This window comes from Equus asinus, chromosome 13, assembly GCF_041296235.1.
Source record: "Equus asinus isolate D_3611 breed Donkey chromosome 13, EquAss-T2T_v2, whole genome shotgun sequence".
NCBI classification, from domain to species: Eukaryota; Metazoa; Chordata; class Mammalia; order Perissodactyla; family Equidae; genus Equus; species Equus asinus.
This window is the reverse complement of record NC_091802.1, coordinates 3,904,436-3,928,915: the sequence shown is the minus strand read 5'-3', so window position 1 is coordinate 3,928,915 and position 24,480 is coordinate 3,904,436. Positions and strand designations below refer to the sequence as shown.

Sequence of the window (24,480 nt, the reverse complement as noted above, 5' to 3'; positions counted from 1 at the left end):
CGATCTCTTTTTTTAAAGATGTTTTCCATGGATGCTTATTGGCATCATATGACCGACACAGTAAAAATCAAGTAAGTCACCCTAAAAACAATGGTCTTTACTGTTTGAGACTAAGAGAAAAACCACATAAGGCCGTCCTAGCTACTGTTTGAGAAGCCTGTGTTGTGGACTGCTCGTCAACAATGTCTTTCAGGTGAAAGGCTACGTGTGGCCCATCAAGTCATTAAATCCAGCTGCATGTATGTTCTCTGTATCTGCCAGACCCCAGGACTCAACTTTTCAGGAAAAAGATGTGCTCTTTTAATTTTGATGAAAGTTTTAATTTCAATGTCTTTCTCTTAATTGTTTCAAACTGGAAGAAGCCAGAGTTGAAAAAGTTATTCATTATCCTTCCATACATTAATTTATACATGTTCAGGAAAACAGATCACTTTCAGGTCCATAAAAACTACACTGGTTCAAAAAAGAAAATTTACCACAAAGTTCCAGCAAAAAAAACCCATCTACATTGGCTTGTTCAAATTTCTAGAAGAGAAAGATGAGGTCCACAGCTCAGTTCAACAGGGAGAGGCCACTGTGTGAAGGAGGTTCAGAGGGTTGCACTGGGAGGGCGCCACGGCTGGCACTTGAGTCCCTGATGGGAGCACCAGGGACAGGCCAGCCGACCTTGTCTCAGAGAACTGCAGAGCTTACAGGGGCCTTAAAACAACCTACTCCTTCTTATCTTCTGACAGAGGTAGGAGCTAGGTCGCAGAAGGACACCTTGCCAGTTGGTGGCAAAGATGAGACTAGAGCCTCATTTTCCCATGTTTCTTTTTTCTTTCTTAATTTTTTTTTTGAGGAAGATGAGCCCTGAGCTAACATCTGCTGCCAATCCTCCTCTTTTTGCTGAGGAAGACTGGCCCTGAGCTAACATCCGTGCCCATCTTCCTCTACTTTATATGTGGGACGCCTGCCACAGCATGGCTTGCCAAGCGGTGCCATGTCCACACCCAGGATCCGAACTGGTGACTCCTGGGCTGCTGAAGCAGAACGTGCGCACTTAACCGCTGCGCCACAGGGCCGGCCCTCCCATGTTTCTTAACATCAGTTATTCTGACTCTAAAATAAAAATATCTTTGAAAACATAACAGGACTGAAGATCACTAATGAGCTGTTTTAGGATTACCTAAAACACTAAGTTAGATAATACTCCAGTTTGTTTTAGTGATTGAGTTTTTGGTAATAAGTGCTAACTTGTATTCACACCCAGGCACTTCATTTGCCCGCCTGCTCGCCTGACTATATTCCCTCAAATGCATATAGACGCAAAATGAGAACACGACTCAGTTCATCCCGCTTCACCATCAAGGTGCTTTTCAGAGGCTCTTACCTTCTCTCAGTTGCATTTGGAGGACCTCATCAGAGAATTTTCTGCAAGTTCTTTGGCTGTGGCTGAACCAAGAAAGGCTTTTGAGTTCTCATTATATGACTGTCAAAGTCAAATTGAGTTTCAGTCAAGAACCCATTTAGCCAAGATGGAAACACTATGTTGCTTCAAGAGCTGTGAGGGTGTGAGCTGGTTTCAAGTCTTGCTTATGTGGTACCTTCAGGAAGTGGTTGAGCCATCAGTGAGTAACTTTCAAACAGTCAACACTGTAGCAGGGGCAGCTTGCCAGAGAAGCACAGAATCAGACAAGAAGCCAGCACCGGCAGTTGTCTGAAGTCCTGCCCCGTGCAATGACAGGCAAGAACCACACTGACGCCTACAGGGTTTCAGTAACATGCCATGTTCTGGACTGGTGTCAGTTCTAGAATTTTGAAATGTTTTGTGATAAGGGATTAAGCTGGATTTGGGAGGTAGGTTTTCAAATCACTGGAAAAACCAAAAGAGAAACATATTGTGTTAAGAAAAAAAAAGTGACCCTAAGTTTGAAGATGTAGGATACAACATGTGGAGCCCTAATCTGTCAAGACACATGCAGAGATTTCCTGTGCTACCAGGGTTCAAGCTGTATCATCTGGCCTGTATCTTAGAATCTACGTAAGAAACGCAGCGTCTCATACAGTCACTTATTTAGGGCCACCACACAGACTCAACTTGTCTTCTACAATTTATCTTTAACATAATGTATATATGAAGCAATGCAAGTTACGATTTGGTTCCTCTTCCAAAAACACACCATATAAAGGCAAGACAAGTGAACAAATACACAAAAGCAGACACAAAAGCAAATGAGAATGACCTTGCAATCATTTCAACAGGGAACACTATGACACCTACTTTTCCTATTCTTCTCCTTTAACTTAAAATCCACATACTTAGATGGCCAGAGCGCATAGGTGTGACTGCAGAATAATGATCTTGATTTTCAAGAGTAATCGTGGAACTAGCTACACGTCGTATTTTAATCCTTCCCTGGAGGCTGTTTTATATGAAAGTCATAAACAAGGGAATGAGGGCTTGATTGGAGAAAGTTTGGTAAGAGAATCGAAAGAGTTCTGGGAAGAAATCTACTCTTTCCAACGTCATGAAATTCATGATAACGCAACAGACCCAAAGGCTCAGAAGCTAGCCAATGACACCCCCTGATCCTGGAAAACATGTGATAAGGGCAAACTATACAAATCAGCATTCAGAACCCACTAAGTCCGATTTAAAAATACTACATTTTATATTTGAGAGATAACTGAAAATTAAAAACAGTTTCCTAATATCCAAAAATCTCAAAGTTCAGGACATTTTTGGGGAAAGGCAACACTGCATTAGTTAAAGCCTAAACTACTGTTTATAATCTTTTTTGTAAACCACTTAAATTTTAAATAATAATTAACTTTGAGCTCACCTTAGGAATACCTTCCTCTGAAACGTGTCTGTTAAGAAGAGCTTTCTGGGGCAAAACATTGTGTGATTTTCCTCCCTCGAGAGCAGAAGGGAAAGTCACACATCAGCTAGATGTAGGTTTTCCATGTTCACCCTTTTTAACAAAGTGGGTTATTTCAACGACAGTTTGAAGTAGCCCACAGATGTTGCCAATAAAGAAGCATATCCCTGAGCCAGGAGGAAGGAATCTGGGAGCGAGCCCAGCTTTCCCACTGCCTGACAGTGACCTAACGAAGGTGTGGCTGCTGCCTGCTGAAGTGTGTGCCTCCCTGCACTAATAAGCTCTAAAGGTTAAGGAGCTTCCTAGACATTACTTCTACTCTTTAAGTCTAGGAGGGACTTGGCCAGAACTTTTGTACATATGAAAGTGAAGAGTTTTCCCATCACCATAGGCCAGACAATGGCAGTGACTGGGCACTAGATGGAAGGTTCCTAGTCACGTAGTGGTGGCAGCAGAGATAGAGTAAGCATAGAAAAGACATGAAGAATCTGGCACAGAGAGACACAAAAGCATCGTATCTCTAGACAAGAAAGGCCCATGCACGGTAATTAAGTGAGAAGCCAAGCACTGTGCAGGCGCCCATCAGATCACGGACGTGCAGCTCCACTTGTGACCAACCTGCTGTGGCCCTGAATGTCCCCCAGCTCCTTCTGCAGCCTGGCATTCTTCTCCTCTTCCTCCAGCAACTTCCTCTTCACAGTGCGCAGCTCCTGCTGGGCCTCACACTTGATGTCATTGGCCACCACCACTGCAGTCTGCAGGTCCGCCTGGAACCGCCTCCACTCCTCGGTCTCCTCCTGAAAACGCCAGAGTCCACACCCATGTCAGACGCCAGCCAGGGCTGGCACCTGGGCAGGGTCTCCAGGGTCCCCCGTGTAGGTCATCAAGAAGACCGGCCGGGTGTACTTAGTGAAGCACTGCTCTAATGGTATCTCGCTACCGGCAAAAGGCACAGGTGGGAATTACACCTTCGTGTTATCAGAGTTCTCCATCCTGAAACTGAATGGCTGCTTTAATTTTACTTCCTGCCAACACTAATTTGTGGTTCCAGGGCCCATGCCACGGAAATGTACTATGAGAAAGCAGACTAGAGAGAGTAATCATGGTATTTTTCAAAGGTTTCCAAACCTAAGACGGGTATGCTTCAGTAAAACGATGGAGAAGGTTGCCTGTCCCCTGCTGTAGCCACATCTCACCTTTATCTGCTTAGTCAGAGTCCTGAGCTGCCTTTCCAGGTCTGACTTCTGTTCTTCCAGCTTCATCACATTGCCTAGAAATAAACAAGTCAGATGGGAGTTGGAAAAGTTGCAAGACTCTTGGGAGAAGGTAAGCCAGGGAGCAATGAGTAGCTCCAGATTCTGCAACAGGCTTTTTTTTTTTTTTTGAGGAAGATTAGCCCTGAGCTAACATCTGCCGCCAATTCTCCTCTTTTTGCTGAGAAAGGCTGACCCTGAGCTAACATCTGTGCCCATCTTCCTCTACTTCATATGTGGGATGCCTGCCACAGCACAGCTTGTCAAGCGGTCCATGTCCGCACCCAGGATCTGAACCCGCGAACCCCGGGCCACCAAAGCGGAACGTGCAAACTTAACTGCTGCGCCACTGGGCCGTCCCCTATAACGGGCTTTAAAATCCATCCATTCTACTATAAATTCCATTCTTAGCACCCTAAAAATGGGGAGCTAGAAGCAGGAGGTTCTGCCAAGATAGAAAATGGGATGATTTGGAAAATAAGTGTTATTTAGTTAGATTACACCCTCAGATGACGGGTTGTACAACCATGTAGCACCATGGGAAGAGATCTAAACAGCCACTCACCCTTACTCCATTTACTCTTGGCTTCCCTGAAATTCACACACAATCGTCCTGAAGGGCCTCTACCATTGTGAGGTAGAGAGCTTTTGTATAACAGATGATATGACTGGTTATTACTATTGTGCCTTTTAGCCCAGTTTCTAGAGTTGTGGTTCTTAATCGCAGTTAAACCTCAGAACCACTTGCGAAGCTTTTTGAAAGAGCAGATGTTCAAGCCCTAGACTCTGACCCATGGAATCTGAATCTCCAAGGGTAGCCAGGATCTGGGGGATGTGAATCTTAACAGCTCCACAGACGACTTGACTACCTCTCCCCAATTAGAAACGTCTTCAGTCTCTCACTCTCTCTGCCTCCAATTCTCTCCAAGCTGCTAACAGTCATTTCCATTTAAATCTGATTACATCCATTACCTAGTTAAAATTCTTCAGTGGTTCTCCATGATCCATTCCAGACCAGTAGTTGTCTATTAAGGATATGAATCAGAATTACCAGAGAAGCTTTAAAAACAACAACACATGGTCAGGTCCTTCCCCAGAGGTTCTAATTCAGCACATAGGGTCTGAGAATTTGTGTGTGAGGTCAATGCTGCAGAAGAAGAAAACACTCCTTTTCATTTTTCTGTCCCCTTCTCTCAAAGATCTTATGGGGAAGAGTGACTGGTCTCGGGCTGGATTTGTGTGTCCCTGGATCTCCTAGTGAAAAGACATCTTAATAATACCTTAACATCCCTGACAGAAGTTAAAAAGCTTCTCCAAAGACGCACGGTCTGTGTTATTTTCAATCTTGGATATATTATGCTATAACCACAGGGAGTGGGCCTGACATTGGCTCTGGACATTAATTACATGTTGGCTTCCTTGGTGTGTCTGTGCTGACCTTTAAGGATTTGGGGACAACACAGCCAAATTCTCAACAGCAATATATCACAAAAACAAAAACAAAACTCTTCTCTATGGCACTGTGTCTGGAAATATACATGACAATGGCAGCTGGGTTTTTCTGTTGTATTCTCAAGCATGACTATCGAGAACAGTCTGAATGACACTGACACTGAATGCCCACGTTCCACACTTCCACTGCATGTCACGTCTAACGAACAATGGAACTCTGACACTAACCCATCAATCAAAGTGTAGAACACACAGTCAGTTGTCATTATTTGTAGTAGTTACATAAAGTTGACATGCACACCGAATTAGCAAATGCTGAACTGTAGCTCCTACAGGAAATAACAGGGTTAGGTTCCCGCGAGCCTCTGGTCACAACATTTTCATCAAACAAAATGCTGTGTGCATTACAAAGGTTCGTTTGCAAAGGTCCTTGTAAAAAAAGCCCGTCCAATTAGTGCCAGAAACCTGCTCGCCCACGTAACTTTTCCTGCGTGACACTCAGCAGAAACTCTTCCCTGGCCTCCTCATCTGCAGAACCTGCCTCACTTGCAAGTTTTAAACTTTTCTCAGCTGTGTGGCCTTTTGAACCATGCCAGCCAGTCAGCACTAGCTGAGAAGGGTTTAACACTTTCCTGACCCTGGGAAATGTGACCGTAAATTTCTCTGGTTTTTGGCTTCACAACAATGCTGTCCACTACATTTTTTTTCAATCGGCCGTCATCTAATGAATCCACAAATTGAGCTGCTTTTCCATGTTTTCTACAGCTTCATCATGCACCCTGGACTTTATGTCAGCACCTTCTGGAGCAGTCTCATATACAGATCGGTGAAGTTCCTCTTCTTTTCTCAGGAAGTTTCAACGCTGAACGATTCAATGAACACTGCTGATTCACTAACCGTGAACTCACGGCCAACAGCACCGTAACTCGTGCTTGAACAGAGCTTATCTAACACGTGTATTTTCTCCATAAGGCAGATCACAGCTTTCCTGCGGCTAGGGACACAAGACAGCGTTTCAGGACTACACTTGGGGGCCATTTTAAACAATGAAACCATCAACAAAAAGCTCAAAAATGCAAAATATGTGGCACTAAATAAACTGTGGAGAAACTTGTTTACAGCATGAGAGCTGAAACAAGAAGGTGGAAGGGGCCGGCCAGGGGTTACAGAGGTTAAGTGCACATGTTCCGCTTCAGCGGCCCAGGGTTCGCCAGTTCGGATCCCGGGTGCAGACATGGCACTGCTTGGCAAGCCATGCTGAGGCAGCATCCCACATGCCACAACTAGAAGGACCCACAACTAAGAATATACAACTATGTACCAGGGAGCTTTGGGGAGAAAAAAGGAAAAACAATAAAATCTTTAGAAAACGAAAAAAAGAAAAAAAAAAGGCGGCGGAGCGTCACCTTGTTCGGCCCGAGCAGGGCATGAGCTCTGGAGACCCGAATTTTTCTTTGCCTGCACATGTCTGTGAATGACTGCGGAAGTGTTGCGAGTACTGATTTGGGGGTTACAAATAAATTTTGGCAAGTGAATTTGCAAATATGGATTCCACGAATAATCAGGAAGGGCTGTACATGTTGTGTAACTTTTCAGGCAACTAACTGACTACGCTATTTTTAGCAATGGCTAGTGTCACTAAAAGCTCTGTGCATTCATTCTTTTGTGACAAAAGCCAAAAACATTAGCTGTGATAATTTGATAAGGCTTATTTGGACAAAGCAGGCAATGTTTAACCTCTTTTAAAAATGTCTTTCCCTATTCAAAGCAAACAATGAGTTCATAAATTAGCCATATACTGATGCCTCTTCAGTAATGAAGTGGCCAAAATCTCTAAGTTATTTGATATTCTCCCATCAATGGGACACATGCTGGAATCGTTTTCTCCCTGAGACCATGAGCACACACTGTTCGAATCAGTCCGACCATGTGTCAACCGTCTTTCCATCCATCAGATCCAAAAGACAACACATTGTCAATACCTGATGCATGTGGTCAGCAGTGTGGCTCACACACAGTACACCTAACACTCCAAAATGTTTGCTTTTTCACAATCACCCCATACTGTTGACTCTCATTCAACAGTCTTTTCTTCTACCTCACCCAGTTTTCCACTTAGCTTAAGAGATTAATTATTCTGTCGTTCTTAATTGCCATTCTTCCTAGGACATTACAGAACCCTCAGAAGGAAGACTTTTCATAAACATTCTCACCTGCCCTCCCAGCCACCCACCGCTGTGGTTTCCTTTGTATCCCACTCGCTCCTGATCCACATTTCAGGCTCTGACTGCACTTACTTTCTAGCTCGCTGATGAGCTGATTATTATGTAACTTGACAGCTCGATGCTGTTCCACCTGATCTTCCAATTCAAATATGGTCTCCTTCATGTCTTTAATCTCTGCATCACTCTCGGATGCTTTCTCTTGCAGTTTTAGGCTGGTTCGGCTCAGCTGTTCCGCTTGATGATCACATAGCTCCTTCAAGTAAGAATAATCCTTTTCCACCTAGAATAAAAGGAAGGTTCCCTGGTCAATTTAACAGGAAAAAGTTCCCCACACATCAGCATTGGGCCCATCATTGCAGCAGCAAAGGAAGCTCTCGGAACGTGCCGTACATGGTGTCATTTCTCTATTCTTAGCCTCAGAAATAGCCAAGGCGACAAATATTCAGAGAAATGTGATGTATGTTACAGGCCAAATGGATGGATTCTGTGCCCCTTCCTACGTCATAAAGAAAGCTGCGTGTACTTATATACCTTTCTCTCCTGCACCAGGGTGGAACAGCGCTTGGCTGGAAGGCTCCGACAGTGCACCAGGAGAGCCGGCCCGGCTGCCTGAGTGAGGCTGCCCGCTGCACATCTGCTAGGGAGCAGCGCCCTCTGCTGGACATCCAGGAACAAGGCCCCTGAGACCCGACAGACCCCCTGCAAACCCCAAATCTCTAGCCATAAAGTACTTGTGGTTACAGTGTATCTTTAGAGGAACACAACATTAATGCAACAGAGAACGCAGGCTGAAGGCACAGAACATAGAAATGGGCATGCACCAGACACGGAAAAGTGGCAGAGCAGTCACTCATTCCACCTTTTCAATTTTTAATCATTAAGCATCTTAGATACTATACAGAAAAACACCAGAAGTGACGAGATAACCACGTACCCTAACAGACAGTGGTCAAATTTTTGCCACATTTGCTCAGTCTTTTTACTTTAACAGGATTTGTTAAAGTCTGAAACCTTCGCTCTGACCCCAGAGAGTAACATACATCCTCCCAAAGCTGGCGGGTGGTCGTTCCTTGAACTGGTTTTCACTTTTACAATATATGTATGTGCCCATGACAATACATAGTACTGTTCTGGATTTTTAAAAATTTTTACACAAATGATATTATACTGTATATGCTTGTGTAATGTAACATATTATATACTGCACTGTATTATATGGTAATATGCTTTTGTTTCGTATATACTATGCTTACTATACATTTGTAACTTGTTTTTAACTGTTTTTGAGACGTATCCATATTGATACACTTGGTTCCAGGTCATTACTTTAAATGCTGCATAGTGTTCTATTGTCTGAATATCCTAAATATTATTATGAACTATGCCCCTTTTCTATAGTCCTTTAATTCATGTTACTAAACAGCTGTATATTTACCGGTAATGTAAGCTTGATAGTTAACAGATTTCTGCCTAGATTTTGAGGGGAAGGATCTCCATATACAATAGGAATTTTGGGGTCCGGCTCTGTGGCTGAGTGGGTAAGTTCGCGTGCTCCACTGCGGCAGCCCAGGGTTTCACCGGATCGGATCCTGGGCGCGGACACAGCACTGCTCATCAGGTGACACTGAGGCGGCATCCCACATGCCACAACTTGCCGGACCCACGACTAAAAAGAAATATACAAGTATATACTGGAGGGATTTGGGGAGAAAAAGCAGGAAAAAAAAAGGATTGGCAACAGTTGTTAGCTCAGGTGCCAATCTTTAAAAAATAAAATTTTTTTCCAACTGCATTTAATGTGCAAAACCTTCTAGTTGTAAAGCTCTATGGGGACAGGGAGCCTATCTGCTTTCTTCGCCACTGTATCCCTGGTCCCAACACAGTCAGACACGTAAGAGGCACCTAATAAATATCTGATGAATGAATGAGCAAATATTAGAAGGCAGTATTGCACTGTTTTTCAATAAGGAAGGAAGGGAAGGAGGGAGGGATTACAAATAGAGAGAACAGCACGGGAAAGGACCAGGGCACACGGCCTAGGTTAAGGGTGAGCACTGTTGAGTGAAGCTTGTGTTTCAAATATAAAGGTATATGGCTCTATACTGCAACATAAAATACATCATTGTAGGCTGCGCTCAAAGTCTGAAGGCTGCTGTGGTACATCAAAATGGCTAAGGGTGCGGACCTGGAGCAGGACTGCCAGAGTTTAAATAAATATCACTTCGACCAAACCAAGCCCTGTGTTCCTTAATCTCTCTGCCTCGGTTTCGTCATCTGAACAATTAAATGAAATAAGGCATTTTGAGTTTATCACAGTGCTTGGCACATGGTAAAAACTCAATAAAAGTTATTATTTCTCTCTTAATTGCCTTAGGTCTTAGAGCATACAGTATTAGATAATAATACAGGTCCAAGAAAATTACAACATGTGGGAAAGACCAAAAGTCTTGTATCTTATAATAGGTCCTTTAATCAACAGAAGATCACTCTTAAGGAGAAAAGAGGCTGCATTTTAGATGCTAGAAAGTTGACGTCTGACAGCCCTTGAAAAGCAGCAACAGAAGGTCGCTTGTGAATCTTGCATCCAGAATCAGACCGTGGCTTTCTGCAGAGCTGGCTGGAGCCCTCAGGCTGAGGGCTGCTCACCCAGACGTTACTTGGCTGGGCCTAGTATGGGTCAGGAGTAAAAGTGGGGACGTAACCAGGTAACAGAAAGGTTGAGCACCCTGAGGAGGGTCTCTGTGTGCAGCTAAGGCTGCTGGCCTCTCGGAGGCTCTGACCCCCTTTACTTCGTATGTGTTGGCTCGTCATGATCACAAGCACCAAATGGTAAGCGCAGGGGTTGGGGGCCACTGCAGCGTGGGCTGCGGGCTGGTGGGGTAGGTAAACCAAATCAACACGCTGTTTCAAATTACAGACTTCATTCTTCTTTCTTGATTTTGGAATCATTCTCTCAAGTTTAGCAGTATATTCCAGAAAGCTCTTTTATTTAAAAAAACAAACAAACCCTTAAGTAACTTCACAACTTCTTCCCCTGTGGGCTTGCTAAGTAATAACATGCAGGTATTTTTATATTCATTTTACAGATCAACAAACGGAGAAAGGGAGAAATTAAACCATTTGCAAAGAACAATCCACTTTGTCAAGTGGCTCAGACCAACCCCCTGTACTCTGACGGGTCTTAGTTCTAGGTCGTCCTCCACATCACTGGCCTTCTGCTGGCCTGTTCTTTTGAGTCTAGTGTCTCTCAGTTCAACAACTGCGCTATCAGACACCCAACAGTGTGCTTTCCAATGTTTCCCTTTAAGAAATCACTTTCATGCATTCCAAGCACCTCTCATCTTCAAAAACCAACCTTGTCCAGAAATGGGGTGTGTGGGATTGCGCTACAGATAGATTCAAATGAATTTCCCCGGAGCACCAGTCCTCCCTAGAGAGGGAGCAGTGAAGCAAGGCAGATGGCAGCAGAGACCATTCAGGACTCTCCTGCAGGCACTGCTCCTCCAGTGCCTTGTTACGCACCTGCTGGGAGCAGGATGCAGGGAATGGCGGGCAGCTCTGAGACAGACCAGGCTAGAATCTGGGCAAGTGTCACCACCTTTCCTCTGGCCCGCCAGACACTGAAAGTGAGGAAAAGGTATTGTCTCACATCTGGTTCCCAGGGAAACAGACTGTGAGATGGGGACGTGCATGCAGGAAGTGTACTGAGGAGCGTTCTGGGGATCCACACTCGTAGGAGAGTGAAGGGAGCAAGACTAGGCAGGAGAAGAGGAGCTGCAAGGCAGGCACAGCAGAGGCCTCAGCCAATCCCACAGGCAGCTCTGCACCTAGGATGCCCATCAGAGTTGTCCCAAATTGAAGCAAGAGCCTGGGCCTGTATCCCTCCCCACCACAATGGACTAGCCACTGGGTGCAGCTACCCTCGGGAAGGTGGACCCTTTGGCAAGGCAGCTCTCCTTGCAGAGGGCAAGTCCTGGAGGGGGACTCTAGCTGGGCAGCCAGCAGCCATCACTCCCCTGCAGCTGGGGGAAGGAGTGCTTCAGTCCTCGGCGGGGCCCTGCAAGTGTACCCCCACCCACTGCAGATATTAGAGAGCATTCTGTGCTGGGTGAAGTGGTGCCACAGACACACCCAGATTCTCTTCCATGGGAAATGAACAAATGGCCGTGAGGTTTTACCACTAGACAATCCGACTACAATGAATAAAGATCATCTACAAGGGCAGAGAACGGTAAAAAGAAGTTAAGAATCCTACCTACCCATCTTCAATAACATGTTCTCCCCTGACGTTGTTGAGACTCTTTGCAAACCTCGGCAAGTGTAAAATGCATGAGTAGAACATCCTGGTTATCCACATTTTTACTGCTTCTAAAGATACCAGAGGAGCAAAGGGAGACAGACTGTAGGCACAAGAAGAGAGGTGGCACCCAGCCTTGGAGGCACTTTGACCTGAGGATTTGTGTGTGGCTGGATCAGCAGGTTCTGAGGGCAGCCTGGCTTGCAGGACTGGATGGTTCTGGCTCCACTATTCGCACATCCACTTGGCAACTGTCCTTCCTCAAACCCTCTCCATGTCCTATGGTCCCTCTCAGTAAACAGCACAACCACATATCCAGCCACACAAGCTAGAGATCTGTGAATGAACGGAACCCCCTCTTTCCTGCACACCCCCAATGTGAGGTCGCCAAACCCTACTGAGCCTACTTCCTAAGTGTCTTTCCAGCCCATGTCCTCCCTCCTACCCGACCCCGTTCAGTCCTTCATTCTTTCTCGCTTAACTGTGGCCAAAGTAATCTTTCTAAATGGCAAATGTGATCCTGTAAATCCCACTTCAATTTCTTCAGACCAAAAGCACAAGTAACAAAAAAGAAAAGAAGGTAAATTGGATTTCATCAAAATTAAAAACTTTCAGGCCTCACAGGAAACTATCAATACAGTAAAAAGATAATCCAAAGAATGGGAGAAAATATTTGCAAATCATGTATCTGACAAGAATATATAAAGAACTCCTACAACTCAAAACAATAAGACAAATACTGCAATTTAAACAACGGGTAAAGGATCTAAACAGACGTTTCTCCAGAGACATACAGATGCCCGATAAGCAGATGAAAAAATTCTCAACGTGATTAGTCGCTGGGAAACGCAAAACAGAACCACAATGAGATCCTACGTCACACCCACTAGGATGACTATAGTAAAAATTTTTTAAAAATGGAAAACAACAAGTGTTGGCAAGCATGTGGAGATATTCTGGGACCCTCACACATTGCTGGTGGGAACGTAAAATGGAGCAGCCACTTTGGAAAACAGTTTGGCAGTTTTTCGAAAAGTTAAATATAATTACCATAAGACCCAGCAACTCAAATCCTCGGCATATAACCAGGAGACAGGAAAACACATATTTACACAAAAATCTATACACAAATGTTCAGGGCAACAGTACTCACAATAGCCAAAAGGTAGAAACAACTCAAATGTCCATCACCTGCTGAATGGGTAAACAAAACGTGGTCCATCCACTCAATGGAAAATTATTCAGCTATAGGTAGTAATGAAACACTGGTTCATGCTGCAACATGGATGAACCTTGAAAACACTATGAAGTAAAAGAATCCAGACACAAAAGGCCCACACAGCATATGATTCTATTTAGATGACATGTCCCGAATAGGCCAATCCATAGGGAGAGGATGTAGCTTAGTGCTTGCCAGGGGCTGGGAGGGGGGAGTTTTGGGGAGTGACTGCTAATGGGTATGGGGTTTCTTTATGGGGTGATAAAAATGTTCTAAAATTGATTGTGGTGATGGCAGCACAACTCTGTGAATATAACAAAACCACTGACTTGTACACTTTATGTGAATTGTATCTCAATAAAGCTGTTATTAAAAAAAAATCTTCTCCAGAGACTCCCACTGCCTTGAGGATAAAATTCAAGCCGCTTGACGGGCGGTCTCCTCCCCGCTCCAGGTCACCACCTGTGACTCCAGCCATCACAAACCATCTGTAGCACTTCCTTGATCGGCCCAGCTTTCTGGCCAGAGAACTTGCTGTTCTCTTCCTGCAACATTCCCACTGTCCCCGCCCCTACTAACTCACCTGGTGAACTCCCACTCCCCTCAAGAATCAGGTTGTAAAGCAAACAAAAGGACGTGTCCCGATGACTCAGGTTTTCACTGTGAATTTCTCTATGTGTTATAATCAAGCAAAATTCTCCTAGTTCATCAAGACTTGAAAGATTGCTTTCTTCAAACCAAAAGGCTCTGGCCTTTTGATCAGTGTCCTTAGGTCTGCTTTAAAGGTTTTTCTCTTTCTTCTTTATTTTCACATAACCATAAAGCAGTATAAATAATTAATTAAGAATAAGAGTTCTGGGGTCAGACCCAACTTTCAATCCTGGCATTGGATTACTTAACTAGCCAAGTAACCATTCTCTGCAGCAGTTTCCTCAACTGAAAAAAATTAGATGACAGTATCAACAGCATAAAATTATGATGATTGAATGAGATTAAATGATCTAAAGGCAGTAAGAGTGCCTAAACATAAAAAGCACTAAAATACTAGATGTCATTAAAATACAATGACAAACTGTGTTTTCTAATATATTGATATGATTACAGCAGCCTCTCTTCTAATTCTGTTGCAAGTTTCTTAGACATTCATTCATTCAACAAGTATTTACTGGATACCTAACATGTGGAAGAAGTCACAGTGTTAATATTACATATAGTACGAAAGTAAATACATTTGGAATGACTGCTTGGGTAACTCTACCACCAGTAAAAACTTGTGTTATTTCTGTTCCATTTGCTTTTACATCCGACTTGGCTGCTCCAAAACTCCTCCTACTTAATGCCCGGCTGTTCTGAAGACACCTGCTGATGGAGAGGCATGTTTCATTCATACTGGCCTAAATCTGAACTTTTTTTTTTTGCGATGCTGTCCTCCCAAGGGAGAGGAGAATATGCTAGTTTAGTTTACACTGTTGCTATGGAAAACTTAAAAGAAGAGGGTGAAAAATCTGTATTTCACTTTGGGGACTGTCTAGGACCCTCCAAAGCCAGGGTGGTGAGTGCTCACAAAGTGCTTCCCAAGATCTCACCCAGAAGAGACCAGCGCTGGGGCGACACTAGGCTTCAGAGGAAGCCCTAAGGTCAAGTTAAAGAAAGAGAATGGTGCTCAGGCCAAACCTCACGAAAGGTATTAACACGTGTAAAGAGGAAAATGGGTCCCTCAGGAGGGAAAGGGGGTCAGCAGAGAAACCCCCAAAGGCAGAGGTGACACCAGGTTCACAGAAGCAGCAGCCCCCCCTCTTGTGAACTACAGGGAAAGGAGGGAGCTGAGCACAGATTCAGCTGTTCTGGTCCCAGTGGCAAGACCACCCTTACTGAAACATCAGTTCAGCTCTTTGCCAGACCCTCTGGTTCAGGTGTCCCGTTCCCCCCCCCCGCCGCCCCTTCACACACCTTGAAGCGCAGAGCTCTACCAGGCGGGAGGCGGGGAGTCATGCCAACATGTGACTGCTGGGTGTGTGGGCCACGTGACTGCGATATCTAACCAAATAAAGGAGGATGGGCGTTCTGGCTTTATAGTTGAATCTTCCTAAGCTCCAGCTCCTGGCACACAGTAGGCTTCAGGGTCTGCAAAACTGGGCTGGGGCCTGTGGCAAAGCTCCGGAGGCAAGTGGCCTGCCTTAAAGGCTTCCAGGTGAAGAGCCCGCAGGCCCTTCCCGAGCTGCCTGACGCCCCCTCCTGACTTCCATGGGAGAGCTGGGAAACAGGCTCTGTGTACACAAGTTTCTCACAGGCCTTCTTCCCAGCCTGAAGTCACAGGACTCTGTTTCACCAAGAGAGCTGATACACTGTTGTCAGCCAAAGGTACTGGAGAGAATGGGGGAAAGTGTCCTACCTGAAGATCACTGAGATTTTCATGTTTTCAGTCTAAAAACTCGGTCTTCACCAACTCTGCCAACAGTATTCAGTCCATGATTCATGCAGGGGAAGTGGTCCCTAAGTCCCTCAACTCTACTGACAGATTCACCAGCACTTCTGAGCCCCTCGAGGGGCCGGGACGGACAAGGGGTTTTCCCACAAGTGATCCTAGCTGATCTGCAACGGTACAGCCTGTTGAGTCCATGAGACAATGACCCCACAGAGCCGAAGGCTTCTCTGAAGGAGTGACACCCTGGTTGAGACCTAAAGCAGAGCTCTCCCCTCCAAGAACAAACAACAAACACCTGGCAAGAACTGGACCTGGCTGGTCTGGGCGGGGAGGGTGACGGGACTAAGGCTGGAGGTGTAGCAGAAGGCAAACTGTGCATCACATGAAGTGTTCGGTGCAATGGGAAACTGCTGAAGGCTTCACACGTTTAGGAGAAAGGATGGGAGTGGGCAGACGCGAATGTGTGCAGTCCTGGGAGAGGCTATGGCAAAGGGTCTTCTTACCTACCCAAAAGCCATTCCCCTTTTTTTTCTTACTAAGAATTCCAACTTTGTTCAAGAATCAGGCTGTGATCTTGTGATTTCGAGGAAGGTGGGCTGGGAGATGGTGTGTGGCCCAGTTCTGACCAGAAATAAAGGGAAAGCTGCTAAGAGTGCTCTGGGGGAAAATGTTTTCCCAACAGGACTGAGGTATCTGGGGAGAGGCCAAGCCTCCTGCCTGTCAGGACTGTGGGGATAAGATGCTGAAGACACTGTGCTCACCTGCACCCGTGGCAGGAGGGTGGAGGGAATAATAGAGCTGCCAGTACAGAGCCTTGACATTATGCAGCCCCTGGACCACGGCTGCTAACTGCCTACCTCCCGACTTCTGATTATGGAGCATGGTGAACATACGTCTGTCAGCTTGGGCCACTGACAGTAGGGGTTTCTGTTTCTTACAGACCAAAGCATCACCTGGGCATCCTCATGGGCCACCAGGTTCCAAGATCTCGCCAGTCCTTCATGGAGTCCTATTCTGCAGTCGTGGCTACAGGATCAAGTACCAGCCACGTCTTTCTCTCAAATCCTGGTCTTGCCATTTGTGGCCAGCAGCTACCCTAATTAGTTTGGCCTGGTGACCAAGCTGGTCACACAATGATCCTTTCACCTCGAGTTTTCCCCAACCACTCACAGCAAGTGTTTCTTTACAATCTCCTTACTCCTCTGGAAGAGATGCTCGTGTTTCTGCAGAAAAAACTAAAAATACCTAAGGATACCTAAAGCTGAGTTATAGGCTAAGCTTCCCGATAAGCTTTCAACCTCAGGAAGAAAAATGCCAGTATTTTCTTCTAGGTTTCAAGCCTTATAAAAATTCTCTAACTTGAAATCAAGATACCAAATGACAGAAAACTTCAAAGTCAAAAAACGTAAACCTAGACTGCATTATAGTCTGGAAAACAATGACCCCATGAACTACAGTGTTTGCCAGCTGGGGCGGCACACGTGCGGCTGACAGGAGGAGACTGCAGGACGCTGGAGATCAGACCCCTCCTCAGAGCAGTGCAGTGCTGTGTTCTAGAATCACACATTCAGCTGCCAGCAAAATGTACACGGCAGATATCGGAGAAGCTGAAAAGAATGGAGATATCAGCCAACAGCTGAAGACAAAGAAACGAGAGGAAGAAAAAGCCTACAAAACAGTCACACAATTACTGTAAATGTCCTACCAATTTTCCACTTACTGTATGAGGAACAGATCCGCCCTGGACCAAAAAAAGTACATTTTAAGGCTTTTCAGGCTCGTCAAACAGCATCTGAGTCACTTAAGCAACTTATCTAAACCGGAAACTTATATAGATTTACTAAACCTATTAGATCATAGGAGAGTTTGGCACTGCCTCTTTGTACTAAATAGGTTATTTTGCTCTTTTCTCATAACATCCGTCTCCTGCTAAGAATCAGAGAGGATGAATGGAGAGCTCAAACGTGCTGTATGAGACCTATACTGTATCTTGTACATCTGCTGTGATCTTACAGTTTTTATGTCATCATAACGGTTTTTCTCCTCTAATTTGTTAATGAGATGAATTACAATAACAGATTTTCTCATACAGTGCAGATGTTACAAATGTGTAAGATCTACCGTAGACGTAGAAAAATTGGATCTCCATCCCTTTTTTTAAGATTGGCACCTGAGCTAACTGTTGCCAATCTTTTGTTTGTTTTCGCTTTTTCTCCCCAAATCCACCCAGTACCTAGCTGTATGTTCTAGTCGTGGGTCCTTCTAGTTGTGGCATGTGGGATGCCACCTCAGCGTGGCCTGATAAGCGGTGCTATGTCCGCACCCAGGATTCGAACCGGAGAAACCCAGGGCCGCCAAAGCGGAGCGCGTGAACTTAACTTGGTCACAGGGCCGGCCCCTCCATCCTTTTTTTAAAAACAAGCAAATAAAACAAAATGCTTCTTAGCAAAATACTTGCATAACTTAGTAAAAGGTACACAGCAAATGCTACAACAGACGTCCTTAATGACGGAATGCTGAAAGCACTCCCTTCAAACAAGGATCCATCCACCACTGCGCTTCTATTCCACACCGTACAATGGAAAGGGGCCGCCCAAGGCCACAAAATTAACCACTAGCCACGTGAGGAGGTCCCAGGCTTTCCAGGTGCCAGCCCTGCCCTCTACATCCTTCATTACAGTTCTGTGCTAAAAGTGCTCCTGTTTCCTGTGGGCATGAGTCCCTACATCTGATCGTTGGAATTCACGGTTGCTGGTGGATTAGCCGACATTCTGCAGTGGGGCTACAATAAGCTAGCAGTCAGCCTACGAGATGTGGGCTTTACTTTTTCTACAGTAATAGAAACGGGCAGGATGATTAGTACAAGTTACAACTTTGCTGCAATGACAGACACATAAGACAGCACAAAATCACAGACCTAGGATCTCGATACATATGAAACTCTAGGTGATGTCCTGCCTCACACATTTTACCTAAGACTCTTACCTCAAAAGACTAGCTAGGACCTTTTTCGACCTACTGTCAAGTATTTGGTAATTCTAATCAGTAAGCAATACACAAAGATATGGAATGTATGAATAATATAATTAACAGCTTGATTTAAAACATGTATCGTACCTTGGACTCTACAGAGAATGAAACACTTTTTCTTTTTCTCCAAATTAGACTTAGTTTATCCCAGAAAATTCTAGATTTTACTGTCCTCATTTAGACAAAACTATAATAAAGGGCAAATTCATACCTTTAAATGCTTTCATTGTCAATCAAGAAAGGACAAATGATCAAAAAATTTTACTCAAGAAACTCGGAAGAAACCAAGGAAATGTACAAAAAGCAGGATAAAAGAATAAAGATGAAAGTAGAAACAATTAGACAGAAATAGATTAACAGTATAAGTGATAAGCTAATCCAACTGGGTCTCTGTATTCATGGAATGTGGAGTGACATACTCTGTTCTTCTGAATAGGAAGATTAAATATTGTAATCATGTCAATACAAGTTTGCATGCATGCCCAAACGTGCATAAACTGGGAAAACATCTGAAAAAACATATAGAAAAACGTTAGCAGTGTTTTTCTCCAAGTGGTGAGATTAAAAGTAATATTTATTTTCTTTATACTTATCTGTATTTTCTAAACCTTCTGTAATGAATATATAATTTTACAATCAGAAAAAAATAAGCTATCGTTTTAAGATGCCAAATTATTTCTCAATGACACATATATTTAATGCAAGGCCAACAGAAATACCAAAGAGACAGATGAGGGACTGAGGGAGGACCTCAAGAAGGTTGCCAGGGAGATTAAACATTTCACAAGAGTAACGGAGGGGGACTTATTCCAGACATTAACACTTAATGTAAAGAAATAAGCCAGACAGAGAAAGACGAACTCTGTATGACTCCACTCATAGGTGGAAGTTAACATATAGACAAGGAGAACTGATCGGTGGTTACCAGGGGAAAGGGGGGGTGGGGGGAGGGCACAAAGGGTGAAGTGGTGTACCCACAACACGACTAACAATAATGTACAAGTGAAATTTCACAAGGTTGTAAACTATCAAAATCTTAATTAAAAAAAAAACAAAACTTAATGTAAAGCTACAACTCCCAACCTACAGTTTAAATAGGCGCCTGGCTAGTACCTTATAATGGAATTGTGTCCATACCTTCAATAAAATGCTGTGAATTTAGAACACAATGATAAAAACTCAGAACACCACCCACCATTCAGATCATCAGACAGCCCAATGTCAGATTAGGTTGCAACTGACAACAGTAGAGAAAAATCCCCCTGGGAGCTCATGGCATAATTAGTTTCTTAAAACACTGAAAACTGTGAAATAAGGTAGGAAGAAGTTTTCAACCTCTCTTACCAAGGAACCGCTAAATCACAGACCCAGAGCTTAGAGGAAACGGAAAATAGGAAGTCACCTGTCTACACACTTCCAGCACTGCTCTGTGAGTGGGCAGAATGTTATACAATTACTAGCAATCTTCATCATATAACAAAGATCCAGAGACGGACTAAAGGACTCTTTCAAAGATGAAAGAAGTGATCATTTATTTGATCTTGGGTTGGGGAAGATCTTTGCAAGTGAAAAAGGGGAGGAGAAAAGAGGAGATGAAGACCAGATTTGGATGACCCAACAACTTGACACCGAGTGTTGGCAAGGGCTCAGGGAAGCAAGCCTGATCTGCTGGGGGAACAAACTGGTATGGTATTTCTGGAGGGTAATCTGGCTAAACATACTGAAAGTGTTTAAAATGGTCATACTCTGACACTGTAAGTCAATGTCTCGGAATTCTTCCTAAGGAAATAATCAGAGAAACATAAAAAATGTATTTACAATATCAAAAGACTAGAAAAGAACATAAATGTTCAACAAGAGGCGACCAGCAAAGCATATATGAAATATTTATATAACAGAATACAATCTGGCCTTTAAAATCATGTTTCAAAGAATAATCATGAGAATATGCTCAGAAAATATTAAATTAAAAAAAGTTAATATGTACAGGATGATTCTAAAAATTTTTTTTAACTTGTGAGATACAAGTACACACATACACACATAGATCTGGAAGAAAACACCAAAACAGTGGCTATATTATTACTTGGTGGGAAAACTCAAGGTGATTTTAATTTTCTGTTACTAGCAGCCCAAAGCATGCTAACTGATAGGCCTGCATAACTCACTCATTCTTCAGGACTCGGCTTTCAGCATCTCTTTCAAGAAGTCCTCCTGCCCTGCCCTCCTTTATCCCATATAATTCTAGGTGGTCCTCCTTGGCACTGGTCTCTAGCCTGGCCTCTATGACATTCTTCATCCCTGCATCATACTCACTGATTTGACCCACCATATCCCCACTACACTTTGAACTGCCTGTAGTTGGAAACTGGGGTATTTCATTTTTGTATCCCCAGTCTGTCTGGAATCTAACATCTTCAAGCCAGAATGCTGGATTCATGAAAGAAACTGATGGAACGATTCTCTGTGCTCTGTGAATTTAAAGGTCAAGGAGGGAAATGTTAATTAACAAGGATGAGCAGATACTGGTAAAGAGGTATCACCTTACCTTGGCTAGTAGGCTTGAAACACGTTTAACTTCACCATGTGCCTTTAGTAACTCTTGTTTGAGCTCGGTGCAAGACCGTTCCAGCTGATCTTTCTCAGCTCGAGCTACTTTCAACATTTCTTGAACTTCACAGCCCTCTGCTGTTTGCCCCACAAGACTGGTCTCTGCAGCTTTTTGCTTCTCATTCTCCAAATGAGCCTTCAAAGACCCATTTTCCATCTTCAGCCCTTCGAAGGTAACTTTATATTCTTCCAGAGTTTTGGCCATCACACTATTACTATGCCGTTCCAGTTCCAGAAGCCCATTCAGTTTTTCATTTTCTTCCTTTAGGTGTTTAATCATTTCTAAAGCTCCTTGGTTTTCTTCCTCAGCCTTCCGTAAGCTACAGGTCAGCTGCTGCTGAATGTTGAGCAGCTTCTCTCTTTCAAAGCGGCCCTGTTCAAGAATTTCTGCACACTTCTGTTCCAGTTCAAGGATTTTTCCTTCCTGAGCACTGGGCTCTTCATTCTTCACTCGCTCTTGTAAGAGATTCATCAGCTTCTCGTTTTCTTGACTTAGCTGCTCTGCCCTCTCTCGATGCTGATGAAAGGAAGTTTCCAAAATAGTCTTCTCGTCCACCAGTTTCTCATTTTCAGCTGTCAATTCCTGCACCATTTGCTGCTGATCTGACAATTCTTGTAAAGTTGCCTGCAGCTCTTCTGCTGTGCTATGGTGATTTTCTTCCATCTTTTGTATCTTTTCGGTAAGGGAAGCCAGGGACAACTCACTCACGTTGTTAGGGGAACTCCCAGTGGTGGAACACTTGGAGCTCTTAAATGGGTTGCTGGTGGAAGACAGGGGCCTAGAGGGGGTGTCTGCTGTGATGTGCTCAAAATCGGAGGCATCTGGTGACAAAGAAGCTTTGGTGACATCGCTACTGGAAGATCCTGACGTCCGTAATGCATTTTCGTGTATGTTTTTTTTATATTCATCGATTTCACCTGACAACTGATCTCCAGTTGGGCTTCCGAAGCTTGAATCTTGAGTTACGGATGTTGGGCAGCTGCTATCACCAGTCTGACTTGCCCCCGCTTCTGAATTTGGAGAATGCTCAAAATAAGTCAGTTTTTCCTTCAAGGCCCGGTTTTCTTCCTCTAGGTCAGCAAGTTCTTTCTGAAAATTTTTGTTCTTCTCCTCAAGAGCTCTTATCAAAGGTTCAGAGTCACCTGGTGAAACTGATGTTCCATCTATATTTGGGTCCAAAGCATTAGTTCCTTCAGTGTTCAGAGTCCTTTTCTCTTTGAATTTCTTTAGTTCACTTCGAAGCCTGTTAATTTCACTATCTTTTGCTTTGGCTTCTGCCAAAAGTTCCCGAACCTGGGACTCGAGCACGGCTTTTTCTCCACTTTCATTCTCTTGCTTGGGTCTTGTGGAAGTGGTCCTCAGGTGCTTGGTAGGGGTAGGTGTGCTGGAAGAAGTTGGGCTGGACACTGACTTCTTTGGGTTGGAGGGACCACGTGGCACAGTTCTCTCTCTTGAGACAGTTACCGAAAGTTCTCGAGGAGCTGGAATGCCTGTCCTTTTGGTTGTTGTAACAGCCCCTAAAGACAGAAGTAGAAACCAGTGAAACAAAGTAAGACCTTTTACAAATGAAACCTAATGACTTCAGCTTACATGGCATAGTGAACAGGGTGGCTGTCGCCCTTCATCCATTTCCTCCTCCTCTAGACAACTACCCAGTTCTGATGGGGTTTCTGTACCGCCTCCCACAACCCTATGCTTTGAGGAAAGCTGACTCCAAGCCTGAGCTACTCAGTATAACCCCATCTCCAGCCATAGTTGCTGGTTCAAGGCATGGGCACCATTCAATTAAGGTCAATGAAACACAAGGAAAGGTTTTCTGGGTGAGCTTCTGAAACATTACTGGACATGAGCGAGGGATCACATAAATCTGGGAACGGCTCGTAACCACCATGTCACCACAAGAAGAAAGTGAGAATGCAGAGAGTAGAAAGAAGGAAACCAAATTCTTAGCAGATTGATTCATTCTCAATCAATCAACCCTGAGGCTGGACCTAGTGCTGGCCTTCCAAATACACAAGCCAACTAATACCCTTCATATAAATCACCTTGAATTAGGTTTTCCTTAACTTGCAACTTAATACAGCTTAACTGACAACCCTGGCAACTAAAAAACTGCTTTTTGACAAAATACAAAAATTCATTGTGAATTTCTCAATAAACACTTAAAAAAATTCATCACTAACATATCTTGACTAAGCACAAATTAGATTAAGAAATCAGAAGATACAAATAATACTAAGGAGAGACTGATCTGATCCAATGACCTACTGCTTTCAACATTAAGTGGAAATGGTGTGCTCATACGTATTCAGACAGAAACAAGAACAAATGGCCTCAGGGCTTATTACATCTATCCAGGGTACAGTTTAAATCTAAAACGGATTTATAGAATATGGAAATGATACAGAATTAAGAACACACAATGAGAAATGTAAGGTAAGGAATTATTTTTAATTTTCATCTATACTACTATAATTATTTTTTAACTTTCATCTGTAATATATTTTTTATTTCCATTTATACTATTTACTACAGAAAATGTTAAAAAAAAAATTCTAGGGATGAAAACCCAGACATCCATCTCCTACAGGCTCTAGAAATGAAACCTACTGCAGAGCTTAGAGGGTAAATGAAAAATCTGGACCTATTTTACAAACTCAAAGACTGAGGAACCAAGGCTGACTGCTATCACTTACACAACTATGCACCTAGACCGACCTCGAGGCCTCTGCAGTGTGGGGAGGGTTGGGGGAAACAGATGCATGCAGACTGGCAGCAGCCCCATCTGCTGAGGCCGAAGCAGACCAGGAGGGCACAGCGGTTCTAAACCAACTGCAAAGACTGCTTCTGGGACAGGAGCAAGTGCACACCCAAACATCCTGAAATCTGAGGTGACGACAGGAAGGCTGAGAGCATGCGTTGCTAAGTGTCTAACAGCTGAGTGCTCTTAAAACTTTGACATAATAAAGGCTAAACACTGTCATGTTAATATACAGAAAAACTATGGTTTTTAAATTGACTTTTTCAAATTAAGTTACTGGAAAGCTAAGAGGACTATATAAAACACATTTAATGCTTTCAGATGTCCAGATGCCTCACTTACA

General features: G+C 43.8%; 1 protein-coding gene across 14 annotated transcripts in view; it reads right to left on the bottom strand.

The window, feature by feature from the left end:
- SPECC1 (sperm antigen with calponin homology and coiled-coil domains 1) overlaps positions 1 to 24,480 on the bottom strand; it is a 281,001-nt gene that overhangs the window by 75,783 nt on the left and 180,738 nt on the right. For all 14 annotated transcript variants that reach the window (XM_070481967.1, XM_070481960.1, XM_070481964.1 and 11 more), the window contains 4 exons: positions 21,314 to 22,893; positions 7,867 to 8,074; positions 4,061 to 4,134; positions 3,483 to 3,661 (listed from right to left, as the gene is read on the bottom strand). In XM_070481967.1, coding sequence (XP_070338068.1) covers positions 3,483 to 3,661; positions 4,061 to 4,134; positions 7,867 to 8,074; positions 21,314 to 22,893 — 2,041 coding nt within the window. The remainder of the gene's footprint in view (positions 1 to 3,482; positions 3,662 to 4,060; positions 4,135 to 7,866; positions 8,075 to 21,313; positions 22,894 to 24,480) is intronic.